General features: G+C 43.7%; 1 protein-coding gene across 1 annotated transcript in view; it reads right to left on the reverse strand.

Moving 5' to 3' along the window:
• LOC307121340 (NACHT, LRR and PYD domains-containing protein 3-like) overlaps positions 1-21,425 on the reverse strand; it is a 30,146-nt gene extending 8,721 nt beyond the window's left edge. Inside the window, exons 1-10 of the mRNA XM_079808870.1 lie at positions 21,340-21,425; positions 20,741-20,863; positions 20,526-20,633; positions 20,357-20,449; positions 15,125-15,241; positions 14,866-14,961; positions 14,693-14,764; positions 3,068-3,105; positions 1,165-2,959; positions 478-651 (exon numbers count right to left, since the gene is read on the reverse strand). Coding sequence (XP_079664996.1) covers positions 478-651; positions 1,165-2,959; positions 3,068-3,105; positions 14,693-14,764; positions 14,866-14,961; positions 15,125-15,241; positions 20,357-20,449; positions 20,526-20,633; positions 20,741-20,808 — 2,561 coding nt within the window. The 5' untranslated portion in view covers positions 20,809-20,863; positions 21,340-21,425. The remainder of the gene's footprint in view (positions 1-477; positions 652-1,164; positions 2,960-3,067; positions 3,106-14,692; positions 14,765-14,865; positions 14,962-15,124; positions 15,242-20,356; positions 20,450-20,525; positions 20,634-20,740; positions 20,864-21,339) is intronic.
• Between the last annotated feature and the right edge of the window lie 4,526 nt (positions 21,426-25,951).

Below are 25,951 nucleotides of genomic sequence, written 5' to 3' on the forward strand. Positions count from 1 at the left end.
AGACTTTTGATGTTTCTACTGAGGAACAACCCATCAATGATAATTTTATTTTCATACATCAATAGGTTAAGACTCAAATGCAATGACTTATAGTTTTTAATTTGTCAATTAGCAAGCAGTTTGTAAATATCTTCGACATCCTACACTCTCAGAAAAAAATGTGTGGTACCTTTGTACCTTTAGGGGTACAACAGCTTGTCACTTGCAGTACACCCTTAAAAGGACATCTTTGGACCTTTTTCACCCTTAAAAGATGCATATTAGTACTTTGAGAAGCAATAGGTACCTTAAGATACTACTATGAATATTTTAGTTGTAAAAAGGTACAAAGATGTCCTTTTAAGGGTACTGTCCCATTGACAAGCTGTAGTACCAATAAAGGTACACTTTTTGCATTTTATTTCTGCGAGTGTAGAGATGTCAAAGAGATTTACAAACTGCTTGCAAACATACCATGACTTTGAGTCTACTTCCTACCTCAGACATTCTAGTTTACACTGAGGATTCCCCAGTCCGGCAGCAAGTTGGTTTATTCCTGAATCCTGAAGATTGTTAGAACTCAAATCCAGCTCTCTTAGAGATGAGCGACTTGCACGAAGAACAGGGGCCAGGCCGGCACAGCCTTTCTCTGTCACATTACAACACCTCAATCTGAAGGGAAAAAAGCACATATCAAAAGATTCACCAACTATAGTTGAAATGACATTACAAGAAACACTTAACTCTATATCTCATCTACAGTAAGTCCTAAACTTGCTCTGCAAAGTATGTGAATGTATCAAGTTACATGAGCTCACTTTCACATGCTTCTGCATTCTGAAATTTGTCTAAATGCAACTCATAACAATGCAAATATGCACTGTATTCTCAGCTTTGCTTAGATTTTTCTTTAGGAAGTCAACTGTCATGGCAAAGGAATAAGTTGAAGAGAATCTTCCAGAGCAAATTAAAGTTAGTTGACATTTACAATTAGTTATATGAATAATAGCACGTCCAGTTTAATAACACCTAAAGGTAATTTTATCGCAACCTGATACTGTGATTGTTATCAACACAGTAATACAAAAAGCATGTTAAATATGTACAACAGGACTGCATGCTTAGAATAAGCTGGACAAGCGTACACATCTGTGTTTGCATACTTGAGTTGCGTGAGATACCTACAGAACTGATCGGGATGCTTTGATTACAGGCAACAGCCTCAACAGTCCCTCATTCGAGGTCATGCTCGGATGAATGAACTTTGCCAAGTCAAAAACATCCAGTTCTTCAGCAGATGTCAGCAGTATGTAAGCCAAAGCAGAAAAGTGTGAAGGGGACAGCTTTCCTTTACAAAAACTCTGTGAATTTATGAAGTCCTGCACTTCCTCAACCAGAGAATCATCTTTCAGTTCGCTTAGGCAATGGAAAAGACTTATTGCCTTCTCAGCTGAAGGGTTGTCCCTGATTTTTTCCTTGATGTATTGAAGTATTTTCATGTTGCTTTCAATATCGCTCAGCACCTCAGTCAGCGGCTCCTGAAGAAGAGCCTGGTTGGACTCAAGTGACAGTCCCAACAAGAAGCGAAGGAAAAGGTCCAAATGTCCATTGTCACTTGCTAAAGCCGTATCCACAGCACACTTCAGAAACTCATGCATTGATAGTTTTTTTAAAGTACTTTTGATTTTAGCATTTGTCGTCTGACTGAGGACATTTCGCTTTTTGTTGACAAACACAAGGAAAGCATACAATGCAGCCAAAAACTCCTGTATACTTGCGTGTACGAAGCTGAAGACCCTCTCCTGAACCAGTCCTGCCTCTTCTCTGAAAATTTGGGTGCAAACTCCCGAATACACCGATGCAGCATTGAGGTCAATGCCACATTCCCTCAAATCTTCCTCATAGAACAATAAATTACCATTTTCAAGCTGTTTGAATGCCAGCTTTCCAAGCAACAATGTGGTCTGCTTATCCCATTTCAAACCCTCTTCGGAAATCCCATTGTATTTGTGACTCCCTTGCTTGATCTGGAAAATTAGGAAGTGTGCGTACATTTGTGTCAGGGTCCTGGGAATTTCACCACCCTCAGAATCACGAAACATCTTTTCAAGAACTGTAGCTGATATCCAACAGAACACTGGGATGTGGCACATGATGTGAAGGATATTTGAAGACTTCAAGTGTGAGATTATCCGGGAGGATAGGTCTGGGTCACCAATTTTTTTGATGAAGTACTCTTCTTTATGGGAGTCATTGAAACCTCGTACCTCGGTTACCCGGTCAAGTAAGTCAGGTGGTATTTGACCCGTTGCAGCTGGTCGGGAAGTTATCCAGACCAAAGCAGAAGGAAGCAAGTTCTTGCAGATGAGGTTTGTCAGCAGGACACCAATTGAGACTGATTCTGTCACACTGAAGCAACTCCTGTTGTTTTGAAAATCCAAAGGAAACCGACATTCATCAAGTCCATCAAAGATGAAGACTATCTTGTATTTGTCTGAATTTAACACTTCTGCATCTATTTTTAGATTGAAGAAGCACTGAAGTATGTGTATAAGGCTAATTTTCCTTTCTTTAAATCCATTCATTTCCCGAAAGGGAAGTGGCAATATCATCTGGACATCCTGATTGCCTCTCTCCTCAATCCAGTCCAGTGTGAACTTGTGCACGGATACTGTTTTCCCAATGCCAGCGATTCCTTTGGTCAGCACAGTTTTAATTTGTTTAGTAGATCCAGGAAAACATTTAAAGATATCATTAGCCTTGATTGGTGCATCTAAAGTGGCTGGATGTTTAGATACCATCTCGATCTGTCTGATTTCATGTTCACCGCTGTGCTCACTGCTTCCAACATCAGTTATATAGAGCTCTGTATAGATGTTGTCAAGCAGAGACGGGCTGCCGTGCTCTTCATTCCCCTCGAATATACACTGACACCTGTTCCTCAACATCTTCTTAAGCTGACATGTCCAGATCAGATCCCCTGTGAAGTTTGACATAAGATGTAGTTAGAATGAAAAATGGCTAGATCATTTAAAGATATAAAAATCTAGATTTAAAAAAAATCATATGAAACCACTGAAAGGAATACCATTTAGAACATTTGAACTTGATTCCTTTTGCTGAATTCTGAAAGACAAAAAAAAAATTCCTGATGTTTAATGCTGCCATGTTTTATTTGTTGATATTGAAAAACGTTATGTTAAATATGACGTGTGTGATTCTTCTGACGTTGCTCATATTCCATCTTAATGTTGCACAGTAAATGTTTTTTGTTTATGTTGCACTGGCCGATATGGCAGGCATCTTGGAAATATACTGACACCTAACAGCATTACACAAAACTAAACATTTTTATTTTGCAATACCATTGAAAAAGAACTTTAGTCACAATCAATAAATACATTTTAATCAATCAATAAATTGCACACTAAATCAAATAATATGGAAGGGTCCTTAATAATTAGAAATAAATTACCATTAAAGAAATAATACACCCAAAACACAAACATTTTGCATCACCACTGCTTCCCGCACATTAGGAATTGTGGTGAAGGTTTCTAAGTGAAAACATCTTACATGTGGGTCTGTTCTACACAGAAAACTATTGACTTCTGAAGATTTACAATATTTTATTATTTACAAGATATACACTCTAAAAAAAAGGTTCTATATGGCACTAAAATTAGTTCTTGGCTCGTAATCATAGAGGAACCTTTTTAAGTGCTGTATAGCACCAATTTTGGTGCTTCAGTGGTTCTTCACTGGTTCTTTTACTAAGGTGCTATATAGCACCACTACCATATACAGAACATGTTAAGATATGGTGCTATATAGCACCAAAAGTGGTTCCTCTATGACAGTGGTTCCCAACCTTTTTTACTCGAAGGACCCCCTCCTCTCCGAATAAATACTACATGGCCCACCGACCCCCGCCAATGTTATTTAAAAGAAAAAAAAAAAATTCATGATATATTAACATTCAGTGTTCTTTTTTGCAAACATACTTTGCAGACATTCTTTACAACTTACAAGTACTTACTCTGCTGATGCCCGTGTAACACCACTGATATGCACAAACTTCTCCAAAGCACACTTCTCCGGCGAGCATCCGTTATAAAACACTCAAAGTCCATTCATTTTGACAACTGCGTGAATATATTGTAATGCGTTCATGCAGAAATACGATATTATATCGATCAGTGAGCCGAGAGCGCATGTTTTTGTTTGAGCATCAATAACACTCGTGCATGACTGATGTATGACTCCTGCATGTCACTGTAATCGTCTTTACCTTCATTACAATCGTCACCCAAACAAAACTTTATTCAGTGATCCAAGAGCGCGGTTTGCGCATCAACTATAACGGACACGCGCGTGCCTAATGTATGTCACTGCAATCGTCTTTACCTTCTTTACAACCATCATCCATCAAAACTTTTTAGTGACACTGGTTTGCTTTATCCAACTGAAATGTGTAGTTTGTGTATCCTGTGTTCATGAAGCGGTGTTTTGAGCTGCCATTCAGTCTGTATTTCACACAGCGCGATTAGGAACGCCTTGGGCTGCTCCGAATCCAAAACAATCACAGAATACGAGAGAGGTGGTTCTTTGTTGTAATTTATATTTTTAAATGATACAATTTATCTTTTATTATTTAACGTATATCAATAATAAAATGTATGAATTATATTAATATAATCAAATTAATTTTAAGTTATCTCGCGGCCCACAAGTTGGGAACCGCTGCTCTATGATTACGACGAAGAACCACTTTTAGTGCCATATAGATCCTTTTCTTTTTTGAGTGTAGCACAAAAGTCTTATGTACCAACATGGTTTTATATAATTATAATTTTGGGTGAACAATCCCTTTAAACTGATGATGTCAACCTTCATGTTGTTTAGGTACGATCGGCGTCACTTGATAGGCGTGGTGTATGCCGGAAAGTAGCGATCAGCGTCACTTGATAGGCGTGGTGAATGCCGGAAAGTAGCGATCAGCGTCACTTGATAGGCGTGGTGTATGCCAGAAAGTAGCGATCAGCGTCACTTGATAGGCGTGGTGTATGCCAGAAAGTAGCGATCAGCGTCACTTGATAGGCGTGGAGTATGCCAGAAAGTAGGGATCAGCGTCACTTGATAGGCGTGGTGAATGCCAGAAAGTAACGATCAGCGTCACTTGATAGGCATGGTGTATGCCAGAAAGTAGCGATCAGCGTCACTTGATAGGCGTGGTGTATGCCAAAAAGTAGCGATCAGCGTCACTTGATAGGCGTGGTGTATGCCAGAAAGTAGCGATCAGCGTCACTTGATAGGCGTGGCGTATGCCAGAAAGTAGCGATCAGCGTCACTTGATAGGTGTGGCGTATGCCGGAAAGTAGCGATCGGCGTCACTTGATAGGCGTGGCGTATGCCGGAAGGTAGCGATCTGCGTCACTTGATAGGCGTGGCGTATGCCGGAAAGTAGCGATCTGCGTCACTTGATAGGCGTGGCGTATGCCGGAAAGAAGCGATCTGCGTCACTTGATAGGCGTGGTGTATGCCAGAAAGTAGCGATCAGCGTCACTTGATAGGCGTGGTGTATGCCAGAAAGTAGCGATCAGCGTCACTTGATAGGTGTGGCGTATGCCGGAAAGTAGCGATCGGCGTCACTTGATAGGCGTGGCGTATGCCGGAATGTAGCGATCGGCGTCACTTGATAGGCGTGGCGTATGCCGGAAAGTAGCGATCTGCGTCACTTGATAGGCGTGGCGTATGCCGGAAAGAAGCGATCTGCGTCACTTGATAGGCGTGGTGTATGCCAGAAAGTAGCGATCAGCGTCACTTGATAGGCGTGGTGTATGCCGGAAAGTAGCGAACGGCGTCACTTGATAGGCGTGGTGAATGCCATAAAGTAGCGATCAGCGTCACTTGATAAGCATGGTGTATGCCGGAAAGTAGCGATCGGCTTCACTTGATAGGCGTGGTGAATGCCATAAAGTAGCAATCAGCGTCACTTGATAGGCGTGGTGAATGCCGGAAAGTAGCGATCAGCGTCACTTGATAGGCGTGGTGTCTGCCAGAAAGTAGCGATCAGCGTCACTTGATAGGCGTGGTGTATGCCGGAAAGTAGCGATCAGCGTCACTTGCTAGGCGTGGTGAATGCCATAAAGTAGCGATCAGCGTCACTTGATAGGCGTGGTGTATGCCGGAAAGTAGCGATCAACGTCACTTGATAGGCGTGGTGAATGCCGGAAAGTAGCGATCAACGTCACTTGATAGGTGTGGTGTATGCCGGAAAGTAGCGATCGGCGTCACTTGATAGGCATGGTGTATGCCGGAAAGTAGCGATCGATGTCACTTGATAGGCGTGGTGTATGCCAGAAAGTAGCGATCGATGTCACTTGATAGGCGTGGTGTATGCCGGAAAGTAGTGATCAACGTCACTTGATAGGCGTGGTGTATGCCGGAAAGTAGCGATCAACGTCACTTGATAGGCGTGGTGTATGCCGGAATGTAGCGATCAGCGTCACTTGATAGGCGTGGTGAATGCCGGAAAGTAGCGATCAACGTCACTTGATAGGCGTGGTGTATGCCGGAAAGTAGCGATCAACGTCACTTGATAGGTGTGGTGTATGCCGGAAAGTAGCGATCGGCGTCACTTGATAGGCGTGGTGAATGCCGGAAAGTAGCGATCGATGTCACTTGATAGGCGTGGTGTATGCCAGAAAGTAGCGATCGATGTCACTTGATAGGCGTGGTGTATGCCGGAAAGTAGTGATCAACGTCACTTGATAGGCGTGGTGTATGCCGGAATGTAGCGATCAGCGTCACTTGATAGGCGTGGTGTATGCCGGAAAGTAGCGATCAACGTCACTTGATAGGCGTGGTGAATGCCGGAAAGTAGCGATCAACGTCACTTGATAGGCGTGGTGAATGCCGGAAAGTAGCGATCAACGTCACTTGATAGGCGTGGTGAATGCCGGAAAGTAGCGATCGGCGTCACTTGATAGGCGTGGTGTATGCCGGAAAGTAGCAATCGGCGTCACTTGATAGGCGTGGTGTATGCCGGAAAGTAGCGATCAACGTCACTTGATAGGCGTGGTGAATGCCATAAAGTAGCGATCAGCGTCACTTGATAGGCGTGGTGTATGCCGGAAAGTAGCGATCGGCGTCACTTGAAAGGCGTGGTGAATGCCGGAAAGTAGCGATCAACGTCACTTGATAGGTGTGGTGAATGCTGGAAAGTAGCGATCGATGTCACTTGATAGGCGTGGGGTATGCCGGAAAGTAGCGATGAGCGTCACTTGATAGACGTGGTGTATGCCGGAAAGTAGCGATCAACGTCACTTGATAGGCGTGGTGTATGCCGGAAAGTAGCAATCGGCGTCACTTGATAGGCGTGGTGTATGCCGGAAAGTAGCGATCAACGTCACTTGATAGGCGTGGTGAATGCCATAAAGTAGCGATCAGCGTCACTTGATAGGCGTGGTGTATGCCGGAAAGTAGCGATCGGCGTCACTTGATAGGCGTGGTGAATGCCATAAAGTAGCGATCAGCGTCATTTGATAGGCGTGGTGTATGCCGGAAAGTAGCGATCAACGTCACTTGATAGGCGTGGTGAATGCCGGAAAGTAGCGATCAACGTCACTTGATAGGCGTGGTGTATGCCGGAAAGTAGCGATCAACGTCACTTGATAGGCGTGGTGTATGCCGGAAAGTAGCGATCAACGTCACTTGATAGGCGTGGTGAATCCCGGAAAGTAGCGATCGGCGTCACTTGATAGGCATGGTGTATGCCGGAAAGTAGCGATCAACGTCACTTGATAGGGGTGGTGAATGCTATAAAGTAGCGATCAGCGTCACTTGATAGGCGTGGTGTTTGCCGGAGAGTAGCGATCGGCGTCACTTGATAGGCGTGGTGAATGCCATAAAGTAGCGATCAGCGTCACTTGATAGGCGTGGTGTATGCCGGAAAGTAGCGATCAGCATCACTTGATAGGCATGGTGTATGCCGGAAAGTAGCGATCAGCGTCACTTGATAGACGTGGTGTATGCCGGAAAGTAGCGATCAACGTCACTTGATAGGCGTGGTGTATGCCGGAAAGTAGCGATCAACGTCACTTGATAGGCGTGGTGAATGCCGGAAAGTAGCGATCGGCGTCACTTGATAGGCGTGGTGTATGCTGGAAAGTAGCGATCGGCGTCACTTGATAGGCGTGGTGTATGCCGGAAAGTAGCGATCAACGTCACTTGATAGGCGTGGTGAATGCCATAAAGTAGCGATCAGCGTCACTTGATAGGCGTGGTGTATGCCGGAAAGTAGCGATCGGCGTCACTTGATAGGCGTGGTGAATGCCATAAAGTAGCGATCAGCGTCACTTGATAGGCGTGGTGTATGCCGGAAAGTAGCGATCAACGTCACTTGATAGGCATGGTGAATGCCGGAAAGTAGCGATCAACGTCACTTGATAGGTGTGGTGAATGCTGGAAAGTAGCGATCGATGTCACTTGATAGGCGTGGTGTATGCCGGAAAGTAGCGATCAACGTCACTTGATAGGCGTGGTGTATGCCGGAAAGTGGCGATCGGCGTCACTTGATAGGCGTGGTGTATGCCAGAAAGTAGCAATCAGCGTCACTTGATAGGCGTGGTGAATGCCGGAAAGTAGCGATCAGCGTCACTTGATAGGCGTGGTGTATGCCGGAAAGTAGCGATCAACGTCACTTGATAGGCATGGTGTATGCCAGAAAGTAGCGATCAGCGTCACTTGATAGGCATGGTGTATGCCAGAAAGTAGCAATCAGCGTCACTTGATAGGCGTGGTGTATGCCAGAAAGTAGCGATCAGCGTCACTTGATAGGCATGGTGTATGCCAGAAAGTAGCAATCAGCGTCACTTGATAGGCGTGGTGTATGCCAGAAAGTAGCAATCAGCGTCACTTGATAGGCGTGGTGTATGCCGGAAAGTAGCAATCAGCGTCACTTGATAGGCGTGGTGTATGCCAGAAAGTAGCGATCAGCGTCACTTGATAGGCATGGTGTATGCCAGAAAGTAGCGATCAGCGTCACTTGATAGGCGTGGTGTATGCCGGAAAGTAGCGATCGGCGTCACTTGATAGGCGTGGTGTATGCTGGAAAGTAGCGATCGGCGTCACTTGATAGGCGTGGTGAATGCCATAAAGTAGCGATCGGCGTCACTTGATAGGCGTGGTGAATGCCATAAAGTAGCGATCAGCGTCACTTGATAGGCGTGGTGTATGCCGGAAAGTAGCGATCAACGTCACTTGATAGGCGTGGTGTATGCCAGAAAGTAGCGATCAGCGTCACTTGATAGGCGTGGTGTATGCCGGAAAGTAGCGATCAGCGTCACTTGATAGGCGTGGTGTATGCCGGAAAGTAGCGATCAACGTCACTTGATAGGCATGGTGAATGCCGGAAAGTAGCGATCAACGTCACTTGATAGGTGTGGTGAATGCCGGAAAGTAGCGATCAACGTCACTTGATAGGCATGGTGAATGCCGGAAAGTAGCGATCAACGTCACTTGATAGGTGTGGTGAATGCCGGAAAGTAGCGATCGATGTCACTTGATAGGCGTGGTGTATGCCGGAAAGTAGCGATCAACGTCACTTGATAGGCGTGGTGTATGCCAGAAAGTAGCAATCAGCGTCACTTGATAGGCGTGGTGAATGCCGGAAAGTAGCGATCAGCGTCACTTGATAGGCGTGGTGTATGCCAGAAAGTAGCAATCAGCGTCACTTGATAGGCGTGGTGAATGCCGGAAAGTAGCGATCAGCGTCACTTGATAGGCATGGTGTATGCCAGAAAGTAGCGATCAGCGTCACTTGATAGGCGTGGTGTATGCCAGAAAGTAGCGATCAGCGTCACTTGATAGGCGTGGTGTATGCCGGAAAGTAGCGATCGGCGTCACTTGATAGGCGTGGTGTATGCTGGAAAGTAGCGATCGGCGTCACTTGATAGGCGTGGTGAATGCCATAAAGTAGCGATCGGCGTCACTTGATAGGCGTGGTGAATGCCATAAAGTAGAGATCAGCGTCACTTGATAGGCGTGGTGTATGCCGGAAAGTAGCGATCAACGTCACTTGATAGGCGTGGTGTATGCCAGAAAGTAGCGATCAGCGTCACTTGATAGGCGTGGTGTATGCCGGAAAGTAGCGATCAGCGTCACTTGATAGGCGTGGTGTATGCCGGAAAGTAGCGATCGGCGTCACTTGATAGGTGTGGTGAATGCCATAAAGTAGCGATCAGCGTCACTTGATAGGCGTGGTGTATGCCGGAAAGTAGCGATCAACGTCACTTGATAGGCGTGGTGAATCCCGGAAAGTAGCGATCAACGTCACTTGATAGGTGTGGTGAATGCCGGAAAGTAGCGATCGATGTCACTTGATAGGCGTGGTGAATGCCGGAAAGTAGCGATCAACGTCACTTGATAGGCGTGGTGAATGCCGGAAAGTAGCGATCAATGTCACTTGATAGGCGTGGTGAATGCCGGAAAGTAGCGATCGATGTCACTTGATAGGCGTGGTGTATGCCGGAAAGTAGCGATCAGCGTCACTTGATAGACGTGGTGTATGCCGGAAAGTAGCGATCAACGTCACTTGATAGGCGTGGTGTATGCCGGAAAGTAGCGATCAACGTCACTTGATAGGCGTGGTGAATGCCGGAAAGTAGCGATCGGCGTCACTTGATAGGCATGGTGTATGCCGGAAAGTAGCGATCGATGTCACTTGATAGGCGTGGTGTATGCCGGAAAGTAGCGATCAACGTCACTTGATAGGCGTGGTGAATGCCGGAAAGTAGCGATCGGCGTCACTTGATAGGCATGGTGTATGCCGGAAAGTAGCGATCGATGTCACTTGATAGGCGTGGTGTATGCCGGAAAGTAGCGATCAACGTCACTTGATAGGCGTGGTGTATGCCGGAAAGTAGCGATCAGCGTCACTTGATAGGCGTGGTGTATGCCGGAAAGTAGCGATCAACGTCACTTGATAGATGTGGTGTATGCCGGAAAGTAGCGATCAACGTCACTTGATAGGCGTGGTGAATGCCGGAAAGTAGCGATCGGCGTCACTTGATAGGCATGGTGTATGCCGGAAAGTAGCGATCAACGTCACTTGATAGGCGTGGTGAATGCCATAAAGTAGCGATCAGCGTCACTTGATAGGCGTGGTGTATGCCGGAAAGTAGCGATCGGCGTCACTTGATAGGCGTGGTGAATGCCATAAAGTAGCGATCAGCGTCACTTGATAGGCGTGGTGTATGCCGGAAAGTAGCGATCAACGTCACTTGATAGGCGTGGTGAATGCCGGAAAGTAGCGATCAACGTCACTTGATAGGTGTGGTGTATGCCGGAAAGTAGCGATCAGCGTCACTTGATAGACGTGGTGTATGCCGGAAAGTAGCGATCAACGTCACTTGATAGGCGTGGTGTATGCCGGAAAGTAGCGATCAACGTCACTTGATAGGCGTGGTGAATGCCGGAAAGTAGCGATCAACGTCACTTGATAGGTGTGGTGTATGCCGGAAAGTAGCGATCAACATCACTTGATAGGCGTGGTGTATGCCGGAAAGTAGCGATCAACGTCACTTGATAGGCGTGGTGAATGCCGGAAAGTAGAGATCGGCGTCACTTGATAGGTGTGGTGTATGCCGGAAAGTAGCGATCGATGTCACTTGATAGGCGTGGTGTATGCCGGAAAGTAGCGATCGATGTCACTTGATAGGCGTGGTGAATGCTGGAAAGTAGCGATCGGCTTCACTTGATAGGCGTGGTGTATGCCGGAAAGTAGCGATCGGCGTCACTTGATAGGCGTGGTGAATGCTGGAAAGTAGCGATCGGCTTCACTTGATAGGCGTGGTGTATGCCGGAAAGTAGCGATCGGCGTCACTTGATAGGCGTGGTGAATGCCGGAAAGTAGCGATCGGCTTCACTTGATAGGCGTGGTGTATGCCGGAAAGTAGCGATCGGCGTCACTTGATAGGCGTGGTGTATGCCGGAAAGTAGCGATCGGCTTCACTTGATAGGCGTGGTGAATGCCGGAAAGTAGCGATCGGCTTCACTTGATAGGCGTGGTGAATGCCGGAAAGTAGCGATCGGCGTCACTTGATAGGCGTGGTGTATTCCGGAAAGTAGCGATCGGCTTCACTTGATAGGCGTGGTGTATGCCGGAAAGTAGCGATCGGCGTCACTTGATAGGCGTGGTGTATGCCGGAAAGTAGCGATCAACGTCACTTGATAGGCGTGGTGAATGCCGGAAAGTAGCGATCGGCTTCACTTGATAGGCGTGGTGTATTCCGGAAAGTAGCGATCGGCTTCACTTGATAGGCGTGGTGTATTCCGGAAAGTAGCGATCGGCTTCACTTGATAGGCGTGGTGTATTCCGGAAAGTAGCGATCGGCTTCACTTGATAGGCGTGGTGTATTCCGGAAAGTAGCGATCGGCTTCACTTGATAGGCGTGGTGTATGCCGGAAAGTAGCGATCAGCGTCACTTGATAGGCGTGGTGTATGCCAGAAATTAGCGATCGGCTTCACTTGATAGGCGTGGTGTATGCTGGAAAGTAGCGATCGGCGTCACTTGATAGGCGTGGTGTATGCCGGAACGTAGCGATCGGCGTCACTTGATAGGCGTGGTGTATGCCGGAAAGTAGCGATCAACGTCACTTGATAGGCGTGGTGTATGCCAGAAAGTAGCGATCAGCGTCACTTGATAGGCATGGTGTATGCCGGAAAGTAGCGATCAGCGTCACTTGATAGGCGTGGTGGTGAATGCTGGAAAGTAGCGATCCATGTCACTTGATAGGCGTGGTGTATGCCGGAAAGTAGCGATCAACGTCACTTGATAGGCGTGGTGAATGCTGGAAAGTAGCGATCGGCGTCACTTGATAGGCGTGGTGAATGCTGGAAAGTAGTGATCGATGTCACTTGATAGGCGTGGTGAATGCCGGAAAGTAGCGATCGGCGTCACTTGATAGGCGTGGTGAATGCTGGAAAGTAGTGATCGATGTCACTTGATAGGCGTGGTGTATGCCGGAAAGTAGCGATCGGCGTCACTTGATAGGCGTGGTGAATGCTGGAAAGTAGTGATCGATGTCACTTGATAGGCGTGGTGTATGCCGGAAAGTAGCGATCGGCGTCACTTGATAGGCGTGGTGTATGCATGAAAGTAGCGATCAACGTCACTTGATAGGCGTGGTGTATGCCGGAAAGTAGCGATCAGCGTCACTTGATAGGCGTGGTGTATGCCGGAAAGTAGCGATCAACGTCACTTGATAGGCGTGGTGAATGCCGGAAAGTAGCGATCAGCGTCACTTGATAGGCGTGGTGAATGCCGGAAAGTAGCGATCGGCGTCACTTGATAGGCGTGGTGTATGCCTGAAAGTAGCGATCGGCGTCACTTGATAGGCGTGGTGTATGCCTGAAAGTAGCGATCAACGTCACTTGATAGGCGTGGTGAATGCCGGAAAGTAGCGATCAGCGTCACTTGATAGGCGTGGTGTATGCCGGAAAGTAGCGATCAGCGTCACTTGATAGACGTGGTGTATGCCGGAAAGTAGCGATCAGCGTCACTTGATAGGCGTGGTGAATGCCGGAAAGTAGCGATCGGCGTCACTTGATAGGCGTGGTGTATGCCTGAAAGTAGCGATCGGCGTCACTTGATAGGCGTGGTGTATGCCTGAAAGTAGCGATCAACGTCACTTGATAGGCGTGGTGAATGCCGGAAAGTAGCGATCAGCGTCACTTGATAGGCGTGGTGTATGCCGGAAAGTAGCGATCAGCGTCACTTGATAGACGTGGTGTATGCCGGAAAGTAGCGATCAACGTCACTTGATAGGCGTGGTGTATGCCATAAAGTAGCGATCGGCGTCACTTGATAGGCGTGGTGTATGCCGTAAAGTAGTGATTGGCTTCACTTGATAGGCGTGGTGTCTGCCGTAAAGTAGTGATTGGCTTCACTTGATAGGCGTGGTGTATGCCGTAAAGTAGTGATTGGCTTCACTTGATAGGCGTGGTGTCTGCCGTAAAGTAGTGATTGGCTTCACTTGATAGGCGTGGTGTATGCCGTAAAGTAGTGATTGGCTTCACTTGATAGGCGTGGTGTCTGCCGTAAAGTAGTGATTGGCTTCACTTGATAGGCGTGGTGTATGCCGTAAAGTAGTGATTGGCTTCACTTGATAGGCGTGGTGTATGCCGTAAAGTAGTGATTGGCTTCACTTGATAGGCGTGGTGTATGCCAGAAAGTAGCGATCAACAACAAGTAGTGAACAACAATGGAGGACATGCAGCAGATCCTGTTCTTGCTTCTCAGCATGTGGCTGTTTGTCACAAAAAAAAGACAAACGTTTACTGTGTTTCAACTGTACATTAAAAAAATGGCGTCTCGAGTTGTCATTTCCTTTGTAAGTGGCGATTTTCTGTCAACCAATCAACGTTCCTCAGTGAGTCTAGCTCCAGCCTTCAGGTACCGGACAACTGTGCTAGGTACCCCAACCGAAGGGTCCCAAAAAAGTGGTACGGTACAGTTCAGTATTTTGGTACCATTCACAATAAGCGGAAATAATTGCGTACCGTACTGTTCTGTGTCGTACTGCTTGGTCGAAACAAGCCATGATAATAAACATATGCTGTTAAAAGCATCAAAAGCATTTGTGTTTACTTGTCAATCAGACAGACGCTCTAAATTGTTTATAATTGTTTAACACATTACTAACATACTTCAGTTCTGTGCGGATTGGTTCTCTTCTGAAGTTGTGAGGGTAATCCATTGACTGCTCGCGAAAAATCAACCTACAGTGAAGAAATGATTAATCGGAGTCAACATCTTATTACATAATTCATGTTTGAGGCAGTATTCACATGTTTATTAGAAGAAGAGTCTATGATCTCACCTGTGGTCAGGGATTCCCTTCTTAAAGTGTAACGGGGAAGCCTGATTCCAGAGAGACACTTGACTCGGTTCAGCGGGTTCATTTGGCTTGTTCAAACTCAAAAAACAAACATGAATGAATGGATGCAATTCAGTGCTAACAATTTAGTCATAATCAAGCAAAATAAGCATCCATTATCCTTAATTCGCTATACATGAGAAAACATTTGACAATGTTTGGGCCACTAATTCTATTTGCTGATGTCTGTTTTTACACATACTTCAGTTCTGTGCGGATTGGTTCTCTGCTGAGGTTGTAAAGAGAATCCTTCGACTTCTGTCTTTTCATTGACAAACCGCTGGGCAAAGAAAAGTCAGAGTCCGTGCGATGAATCTGCCTAAAATGAAGACCCATAATAAGGTTTACAATTATAGAGTAATTAGTATTCAGCTTATCATATGATCCAAATATGCCTGTTTTCATGAGGCAACCCACTGCAAATAAAATAACGCTGTTTGTATCAGACTACTGTTATTACTTGATCTCATGTATACATTATTGCCATTTTTATTCACTTTATGGTGAAACTTTGTAGAGAGGAAATTAACCTCTTACACTGATTATGCTAAATAACCCCATTATGTGTGCTTTCAAGGTTGGTTAAAGGTCATAATTAAGCAAAACCTGATCAGTGTCACTGTTTGCTTGCAGGCGGATGGACGAATGAAGACCGATGAAGAAGGTTCAAAACGTAGTTTAATCTCAGGTAATTCAAAGCAGGCAGGCAGACAGACAGACAGACAGACAGACAGACAGGTAAACGCCCAGCACAACTTAAACAGTGATCAGACAGAGAATGACTGTGAGGGACCAACTTATAAAGCAAACGTGCATGAGGATAATCAAGTGAACACAGCTGACATATATGAACTAATAATGAAGAGCGGGAAAACTGAACAAAGGAACACATGATAACATCACAATGTTACCCATACCCAATTTTGCTCTACATGTAAACATCTCGAACAGCATTCAAGCCATTTATTCAATGTGCACATGTATACATTTTGACATCAAAATCAGATGATTTTAATTTCCACGTAAATACACGTTTTGGGTTTTGATAGTTATTCGAGTAGCAACTCAGACTCAACCAATCTGTTTTTTTCTGTCTAACGGATGACTGGGGGCGTGTTTGGGAAACTCGTTTCTAATTATTTTGCAACTGGTAGCTCAACTAGCACAGAATTTTTTATTTTTTTTTCTGTTAAATAAACAGTTCACCCAAAAAAAATAGCATTGACTTTGATGGGCGTACAACAGTTTAAAGCTCAAAATTGCAGTTTCAATGCAGCTTCAAAGGACTCCCGCGATCCCAGCTGCGGAATAATGGTCTTATCTAGCAAAACCATCAGTCATTTTCTAAAAAAAGTCACACATGACCTTTCCAATGTGATTACATAATACGTGGTGCATCATGAAAGTGAAGTGACGTGTGGCCAAGTACGGTGACCCCTACTTGTAATTTGTGCTCAAGTGCGCACACACACACACACACGCCATGAAGACACCCAGAGCAGTGGCAGCCATATTGCTGCGGCACCTGGGGAGCAGTTGGGGGTTCGTGTCTTGCTCAAGGGTCTGGTTATTCACTCCCTCACCGACAATTCCTGCCGGACCTGAGACTCGAACCCACAACCTTCAGGTTACAAGTCCGACTCGCTAACATTAGGCCACGACTGCCCCTGTCAAGACAAACTTGTCAAGAGCAGCACAAGACAAACATTTGTGGTTAAAAAGTTTATAACTTTTTATATATTTTTTTGAATTTTTTGCCAGATAAGACCCTGGGATTGTGTAGAGCTCTTTGACGCTGCATTGAAACTGCAATTTGGACCTTCAACCCGTCGTACCCTACTAAAGTCCACTATATGGAGAAGAATCCTGGAATGTTTTCCTCAACTTTTCTTTTCAAATGAAGAAAGAAAGACATGAACATCTTGGATGACGAGGGGTTGAGTAAATTATCAGGAAATTTTCATTCTAAAGTGAACTACTCCTTTAAAAGTATACTTTTATACACTAAAAAGTGGGTCAATTTAGCCCAGAGTAGCATTGAAACAGTACACTTATAAGTATACTTTTAGTACTTATAAGTATACTTAAAATATATACCTGGGGCCTCATTTATCAACACACAGATCTGTGCGTAGTGAGTGCATAAGAACAGTTTCACGCAAAGTGTGGGATTTACCAACTTGTACTTATACATAGAAATGTGTGTAAATATAAGCACACCTCTGAGCATGCTTACGCAGAGAATCTAGTGGTAGAATAGCGATACTACACATAAAAAGCATTTAAGAGTGTCACAGTACACTCTAAAAAAAAAGTTCTATATGGCACCAAAAATGGTTATTGGCTCCTAATCATAGAGGAACCTTTTAAAGTGCTGTATAGCACCAATTTTGGTGCTTCAGTGGTTCTTCAGAGGTTCTTCACCGGTTCTTTGACTAAGGTGCTATATAGCACCGCTACCATATACAGAACATGTTAAGATATGGTGCTATATAGCACCAAAAGTGGTTCCTCTATGATTACGACGAAGAACCATTTATGGTGCCATATAGAACCTTTTTTTTAGAGTGTATGCATTAAGCAATCTACATATGTCCTGTATTTCCTTTAATTATAAAACACTAAATGAATATATATATAGTCATTTTAAACACAATGTGCAATTGTGTCAAATTCTATAAAAGACAACTGTGACAAATGTTGGATGCAAGTATTTCCTTGGGCCCAACCTATATCCAGTTCCCTTACCGAAATCTTCAACAAGCCAAAATAAAATGGGACTTTCATGCTATCGCCAGTTTCCCAAACATAACTGGAGCCATAGACTGCACCCACATCGCCAGAAAAGCACCATCAACCAACACATTTAATGATGTAAATAGAAAAGGGTTTCATTTTGTTAATGTGCAAATCATTTGTGATGCAAATTTGTTGTTGTTAAACATCGTTGTGCGACTCATTCTATGGTTGTGAAGTTCCTCTTCTTTGCCATTATTGTGGTGAGGAAAAAACACAATCACATTATTTTTAAAAGGTTATGTTGTCACCATATATGGTTCATTGGAGGCGTTTCCGAATGCTAATGACCTTGAATGTGAACGAGCATGGCACTTACGCACATGTGGGATTTATCAACAATAATTGCTTAGGCTACTCATGTGCGTTAGAACTGTGTGCGCACGTTTGATAAATACAGATTTTCTTGCACTTCTAAATTTCAGTCATTGGATGAAATATACAGGTGCTGGTCATATGATTAGAATATCATGAAAAGGTTGATTTATTTCAATAATTCCATTGAAAAAGTGAAACTTGTATATTATATTCATTAATTACACACAGACTGATATATTTCAAATGTTTATTTCTTTTAATTTTGATGATTATAACTGACAACTAAGGAAAATCCCAAATTCAGTATATCAGAAAATTAGAATATTACTTAAGACCAATGCAAAGAAAGGATTTTTAGAAACATTGGCCAACTGAAAAGTATGAGCATGTACAGCAGTCAATACTTAGTTGGGGCTCCTTTTGCCTGAATTACTGCAGCAATGCGGCGTGGCATGAGGAGATCAGTCTGTGGCACTGCTCAGGTGTTATGAGAGCCCAGGTTGCTCTGATAGTGGCCTTCAGCTCTTCTGCATTGTTGGGTCTGGCATATCGCATCTTCCTCTTCACACCACCCCATAGAGTTTGCTGGCCAGTTAAGAACAGGGATACAATGGTCCTTAAACCAGGTACTGGTTGCTGTGGCACTGTGTGCAGGTGCCAAGTCCTGTTGGAAAATGAAATCTGCATCTCCATAAAGTTGGTCAGCAGCAGGAAGCATGAAGTGCTCTAAAACTTTCTGGTATAAGGCTGCGACCTCAGAAAACACAGTGGACCAACACCAGCAGATGACATGGCACCCCAAACCATCACGGACTGTGGAAACTTTATAAGCAATGTGGATTGTGTGCCTCTCCTCTCTTCCGCCAGACTCTGGGACCCTGATTTCCAAAGGAAATGCAAAATTTACTTTAATCAGAGAACATAACTTTGGACCACTCAGCAGCAGTCCACTCCTTTTTGTCTTTAGCCCAGGCGAGACGCTTCTGACGCTGTCTGTTGTTCAAGAGTGACTTGACTTAAGGAATGTGACAGCTGAAACCCGTGTCTTGCATACGTCTGCGCGTACTGGTTCTTGAAGCACTGACTCCAGCTGCAGTCCACTCTTTGTGAATCTCCCCCACATTTTTGAATGGGTTTTCTTTCACAATCCTCTCCAGGGTGCGGTTATCCCTATTGCTTGTACACTTTTTTCTACCACATCTTTTCCTTCCCTTCGCCTCTCTATGAATGTGCTTGGACACAGAGCTCTGTGAACAGCCAGCCTCTTTTGCAATGACCTTTTGTGTTTTGCCCTCCTCGTGCAAGGTGTCAATGGTCGTCTTTTGGACAACTGTCAAGTCAGCCGTCTTCTCCATGATTGTGTAGCCTACAGAACTAGACTGAGAGACCATTTAAAGGCCTTTGCAGGTGTTTTGAGTTCATCAGCCGATTAGAGTGTGGCACCAGGTGTCTTCAATATTGAACCTTTTCACAATATTCTAATTTTCTGAGATACTGAATTTGGGATTTTCCTTAGTTGTCAGTTATAATCATCAAAATTAAAAGAAATAAACATTTGAAATATATCAGTCTGTGTGTAATGAATTAATATAACATACAAGTTTCACTTTTTGAATGGAATTAGTGAAATAAATCAACTTTTTGATGATATTCTAATTATATGACCTCTTACAACCTTTTCTACGCACTGTTGACTTTACTTTACTTAAGTATACTTAATAAAATGAACTTCAAGTATACTCATTTTGGCAAGGGAATTCTTAACTATTTGACTTTTGAATTCATAACTATTTGTCTTTTTATAATTGGGGTATGAATTCATATGACATCATTCATACAGTTGATGTCTTTACGATCTGCTTACTGAGTTAGGTGTATATGCATGCATATTGTGAAAGTGCATATTGGTACAAATCAAATCGTACAAATACATACAAAATCGCCAACTTCCTGTCTACTTTTGTTGTATTGACCAGCGTAAACATTCCTCAAAATGTCTCCCTTGGTGTTTTACGGAATAAAAATATTCAAACAGGTTTGGGATGACAGAAATTATACTCCTGTATTCCTTGCTGCAACATTCATATTTGTTGATAATGTTAGATAAGTTCAACATTTTAAAGAAACAAATCAATTTCTGTGTATCACAAGCAATTTGTTATGTTATAGTCAGCCATTAGGCCATCGGGTTTCTTGTGAGGCTAACACAATTTGCTGTGTGAGTGAGGTACATGAAAACGAATATAAATATATACTGCATCAAAAGCTGTTACATTTAGAATTATTATCATTAGAATGGTTTAATGCATTGCTAACATACTTCAGTTCTGTCAAAGGATGATCCATCGACCGCTCACTCTTCATTGACAAACCGCTAGGCAAAGAGAAGTCAGAGTCCTCACGATTAATCAACCTAAAATGAAGAAATGTTTTAATGGAAACAATGAGGCAGTTTCCACATGTTTTTCAGAGACGGGGTCTATGCTCACCGGTGTTGAGCAGGTTTCTCCTTCAGTGTTAACAGACGAGACAAAGATTCATTTCCCAGAGACACATGACTTGGTCCCGGTGAAGCAGATGTATTTGGCTTTTTCAAGCTTTAAAAACAAATCCAGAGCTGGCACTTTATGATATGTTCTATACTTATGATATGTTGAATCAAGTACAGATACAATCAAATGAATAAACAGGAAACAGCTCAAACCTTAAATCATCCAGTTCAACAGCAGGACCTCGGTCTCCACTCATTTTAATGTTGGAATGACTAGTCATGACTAGTCTAGATTAATATACAGGCCTCATTTAGACATCCTTCAACCTGCAACAACTGATGTAAATCACCACAGTTATTATTATTATACATTTTATTTATGGCCGCCTTTCATGGCACTCAAGGACACCTTACAAAGTCCATAAAAAACAACATCAGCAATAAAGCCAAGAAAGCAACAGACGGGAACAAACATTGAAATCACATAAAAGCCTCCCGAGATTTAAAAACCAGAAGACTTGAACTGTTGCAAACTTCTACAGGAAGCGAGCTCCATAAATTAGTTTTTCTTTTCTTAAAACTCATATATTTTAAGGTTTACCTTTAGTAGTTGCACATGCGAAAGACACGTACTTTAAAGTATCTTTTGATTGCATAAAAATATATGTTTAAATTCAAATAAAATGCATAATATAGTACAATCATTACACTGAACATATGCAGGTCAGTACGTCTGACTGAGTTTTAAAAGAGCCATGATACTTACAAGTCTATGTATGTTAAATAAATTGCAATCATATTTTATTACTCACCTCACAAAACAGATTTCTGCTTACTTGTGAAAACATTTTAGCTCCCTGTAGGTTCCCATTCCTCTGCTTTCCAACTGTTTGTGAGTATTATTTTCTTGTCACCTTCCTCTTATATAAAATGGAATGCAGCTCTACTACATTTTGCCTCATGAACCGTAATGAACAAAAGGTTCTCTTAAAGAAACAGCCCACAATTATAGCAGTATAATGGAAAGCCATTAACTCGCTCTCTTGTTTCCATTGAACCTGTATGAACTTCCTCCTTGGAACACTGATCAAGACTGACATTCCTATCAAGTGTGTGTGCTAGAATGTGCAATATACCACAAAACACACTGCCCTGGGCAATATAAAAGTGAAAATAATGAACAGAATTGATTTTAACAGCACTTTTTGTCACATTATTAAAGGAACACGCAGACTTTTTGGGACTTTATCTTATTCACCGTATCCCCCAGAGTTAGATGAGTCCATACACACCATTCTCATCTCTGTGCGTGCCATAACTCTGTCTGCCGCACTCACCGCTAGCCTAGCTTAGCACAAAGACTGGAGGTAAATGGCTCCAGCTAGCCTACTGCTCAATAAGTGACAAAATGACGCCAACATTTTCCTATTTACATGTTGTGATGTGTATAGTTACATTGTGTACTAAGACAACAGAAAATGAAAAGTTGTGATTTTCAATACCGATATGGCTAGGAACTATTCTCTCATTCCTGCGTATTAATCAAGGAACTTTGAGCCGTCCCATGAGTGCAGCGGTGCAATGATATTACACAGCACCTGAAAATAGGATAACTTCCTTCAACATAAACAACGTTTAATAACAACTGCTTGCACAGAGAGCGTGCTGGGGACTATTTTCAGGCGCTGTGTAATATCATTGCGCCGCTGCACTCAGGGGACGGCAGCAAAGTTCTTTGATTATTACGCAGGAATGAGAGAATAGTTCCTAGCCATATCGCTCTAGAACATCAAAACTTTTAATTTTCTGTTGGTCTTAGTACACAATGTAACTACACTGTGGTGGTCGTGGCCAAGAACAGGCAGGACAGGTAGTGAAAACAAAAACAGAAGTTTATTTCTTCCAACAAAATGAAGGGAAAAATTATATTCAGGGGCAGATTTCAAACAACAAAACAAAACTTGAGGTATATTAACTGAAATAAACAAAAATGAAATAAGCTTAAAAATAAACCTCCCCTGTAAACAAAGTAACAACTCAAACCACTAAGGTCAGCAGGTCATGATGGTAATGTGGCTGTGCAAGACTGACTAACTCAGGCTCTTACCCACAAGGCTATAAATACCCATTTAGCCTCTACCAAACAAAAATAAAGGTAAATATCAAAATAATACCTTTACTAAATAAACTCAAACAAAATAACATTTACAACCCAATATCCAGTATCAGGCCTAACATAATAGAATCATATAACCAAACATATGAAAAGGAAAATACTCAATCAAACAAAGGAATAACTGAATAAAATAAATCTAAAGATCCCTCCTAAAACAACACATGATGGTACAGTCCAACTTCCTCTGGAACAGCATAAGTTTGGAGGCTGAAGCCCCGCCTCTTCCTTTGTCTGCTGCCACATGGAATGCGGCCGTCACTCCATGGACCTCAAGTAATCTAGGACTCAGGTAAAATTAAACAGCAAAGAGAAATATAAGAAGTGTGCACCCTTCTGTATATTCAAGATCTTAATAAACTTTAACTCATTTTCTTGTCCGGTGTTATTATGATACAGGGATTTAAATAAAGTAACAAACATTAAATTAAACTTCAAAACTAACTAAAGGTAAAGGTCAAAATGTGAGGTGAGCTACGCACCCGTCACACTCTCCCCCACCTCTGGTTCCTCGCTCACATGACGGGAGAGGAAATCAGCTGCAAGGTTCTCTTTTCCTGGTCGATGGAGAACCGTAAACTTGTAGGGTTGCAGCGACAAGTACCAGCGAGTTATCCTGGCATTAGAGTCCTTCATTTTATTTATCCACAGGAGCGCTCTATGGTCGGTCTCCAAAGTGAAATGCCTGCCCAAAAGATAGTACTTAAAAGAGTCCAAGGCCCACTTCACCGCCAGGCATTCCTTCTCAATAGTGGAATAGCGCACTTCTCTAGGAAACAATTTACGACTAATGTAAGCCACAGGGTGATAGTTTCCCACTTCTCCCTGGAGTAACACTGCTCCTAGTCCAACTCCTGAGGCATCAGTCTGTAACACAAATGGGTGATCAAATCTGGGACTGTACAATACTGGGCCTTCCTGTAGAGCTCCTTGAATATCCTGGAATGCTCTCTGGGCCTGCTCAGTCCACTGAATCTGGTTTGGAGAACTCTTTTTAATCAGATCTGTTAGGGCAGCAGCTCTGGAAGAAAAATTGGGCACAAATCGACGATACCATCCGACCAATCCAAGGAAAGACCTCACCTGTTTCTTGGTCTTTGGTAGGAGACAGGACTTGATAGCTTGCACCTTCCCCACTTGGGGCCGAATGACTCCATTTCCCAGGACATAGCCCAGGTACTCAGTCTCTGTCTTCGCTAAGGCACATTTACCAGGATTAATGGTCAATCCTGCTTCTTGGATGCGTCTTAACACCGCCTGCAAATGCTTCAAATGCTCTTCCCAGGTTTCACTGAAAATCACAATGTCATCAAGATATGCAGAAGTAAAGTCAGACAAGCCATGCAATACCTGATCCATGAGTCTTTGGAAAGTGGGCGGAGCCCCATGCAGGCCAAAAGGCATGGTCTTAAAATGATGTAGCCCCCAAGGGGTCCGGAAAGCAGTCAGCTCTTTAGATCTGGTACTCAAAGGCACTTGCCAGTATCCTTTGCAGAGATCAACAGTGCTAAGATATTTTGCATTACCCAGGCGTTCAATCAACTCCTCAATACGAGGCATTGGGTAGGAGTCAAATTTTGAAACAGAATTCAAATATCGGAAGTCAATGCAAAATCTTGTAGTTCCGTCTTTTTTTGGTACTAAGACCACCGGACTGCACCATTCACTTTTAGAAGGTTCAATCACCCCCAAAGAAGTCATCAGGTCTAGCTCCTTCTTAAGAGCGGGAAGTAGCCTTTCAGGAATACGATAACTCAGTCTTTTTGGAACTGCATCCTCTTTCAAGATGATGTCATGCTCCACCAGCTCTGTTAGACCAGGCCTTTCTTGGAACAATTCAGGATGACACAGAGACTGAAGTTGTTGTTGCTGGAACACAGAGAGATGATCTAATTTAAGCACTGCTGAATTCTGAACAGGAAAATACTGCTCTTCCACCTCTTCCTCGTCCTTCACAGACCGAATCAGCATACAGTCCTTTCGAGGGGACCATTCCTTCAACAGATTGACATGCAAAACTCTACTTGACCGGGCTTGTCCTGGGGTTGAAACCTCATAGGTTGTAGGTCCCATCTTCTTGAGTATTTTAAAGGGCCCTTGCCATTTGGCTAAAAGCTTACTGGACACTGTAGGCAACATTACAAGCACTTGCTGATCTGGTACAAATGAACGGGTTCTTGCAGACTTATCATACCAGGATTTTTGTTTCTGCTGTGCCTCTGCCATATGCTCTTGGGCTAGAGTTGTCATTTTCCGCAACTTCTCATGCATTGCCACTACGAAGGACGCAACATCCATTCCTTCCCCCTGTCCCTTCTGACTGGCCCATGTTTCTTTCAGCAGTGACAATGGTCCTCTTACTTCATGGCCATATAACAAATCAAAAGGGGAAAACCCTGTAGAGGCCTGGGGTACTTCACGGTATGCAAATAGCAAGTAGGGCAGCCATTGATTCCAGTCTGAACCAGTCTCATTTATAAATTTCCTGAGCATATTTTTAAGCGTTTGGTTAAACCTCTCTACTAATCCATCCGTTTGAGGATGAAACGGCGTAGACTTTAAGCCCTTAATGCTCAACAACTGATAGACTTGCTTCAAGAGCTTTGAGGTAAAATTGGTCCCACAATCTGTAAGAATCTCCCTAGGAAATCCTACCCTAGAAAACAGCTGAATCAAACAGGATGCCACTTGCTTAGCTCCAATCGTCCTCAAAGGAAACACTTCTGGGTATTTAGTAGCATAGTCACTCACAACTAACATAAACCTGTGGCCTGACCTACTTTTCTCAACTGGACCAACAATGTCCATAGCAAGTCGTTCAAATGGAACTGCAATAACTGGAAGAGGTTGAAGGGGAGCTTTAGAGGGGAATCTATTGGAGGTAATCTGGCACTCTGGACAAGTTTTGCAGAATTCCACCACATCTCTTCTGAGACCAGGCCAATAAAAATGTCTCCTAATACGGGCCAATGATTTCTGCCTCCCCAGGTGGCCTGCCCAGGGAATGGAATGACCCAAAGATAGGACTACATTCTGAACTGCCTTAGGTACCACCATCTGCAAACGATCTCCCTGTTGCCGATACAACACCTCCTCCTGAAGGATAAACCTCTCTACTACTCTGTCTCTTAGGCACCCCTCATCTTCTCCCTGGCTCGTCAACCTAGCTTGTTGATACAGCAAAGACACAACAGGATCTTCTTTTTGCATTTCAGCCATATTACTAGGAATCTCAAACCCAGTCATTTCAT

The sequence above is a fragment of the Gobio gobio genome (assembly GCF_949357685.1).
Source record: "Gobio gobio genome assembly, chromosome: 25".
In the NCBI taxonomy this organism is placed as follows: Eukaryota; Metazoa; Chordata; class Actinopteri; order Cypriniformes; family Gobionidae; genus Gobio; species Gobio gobio.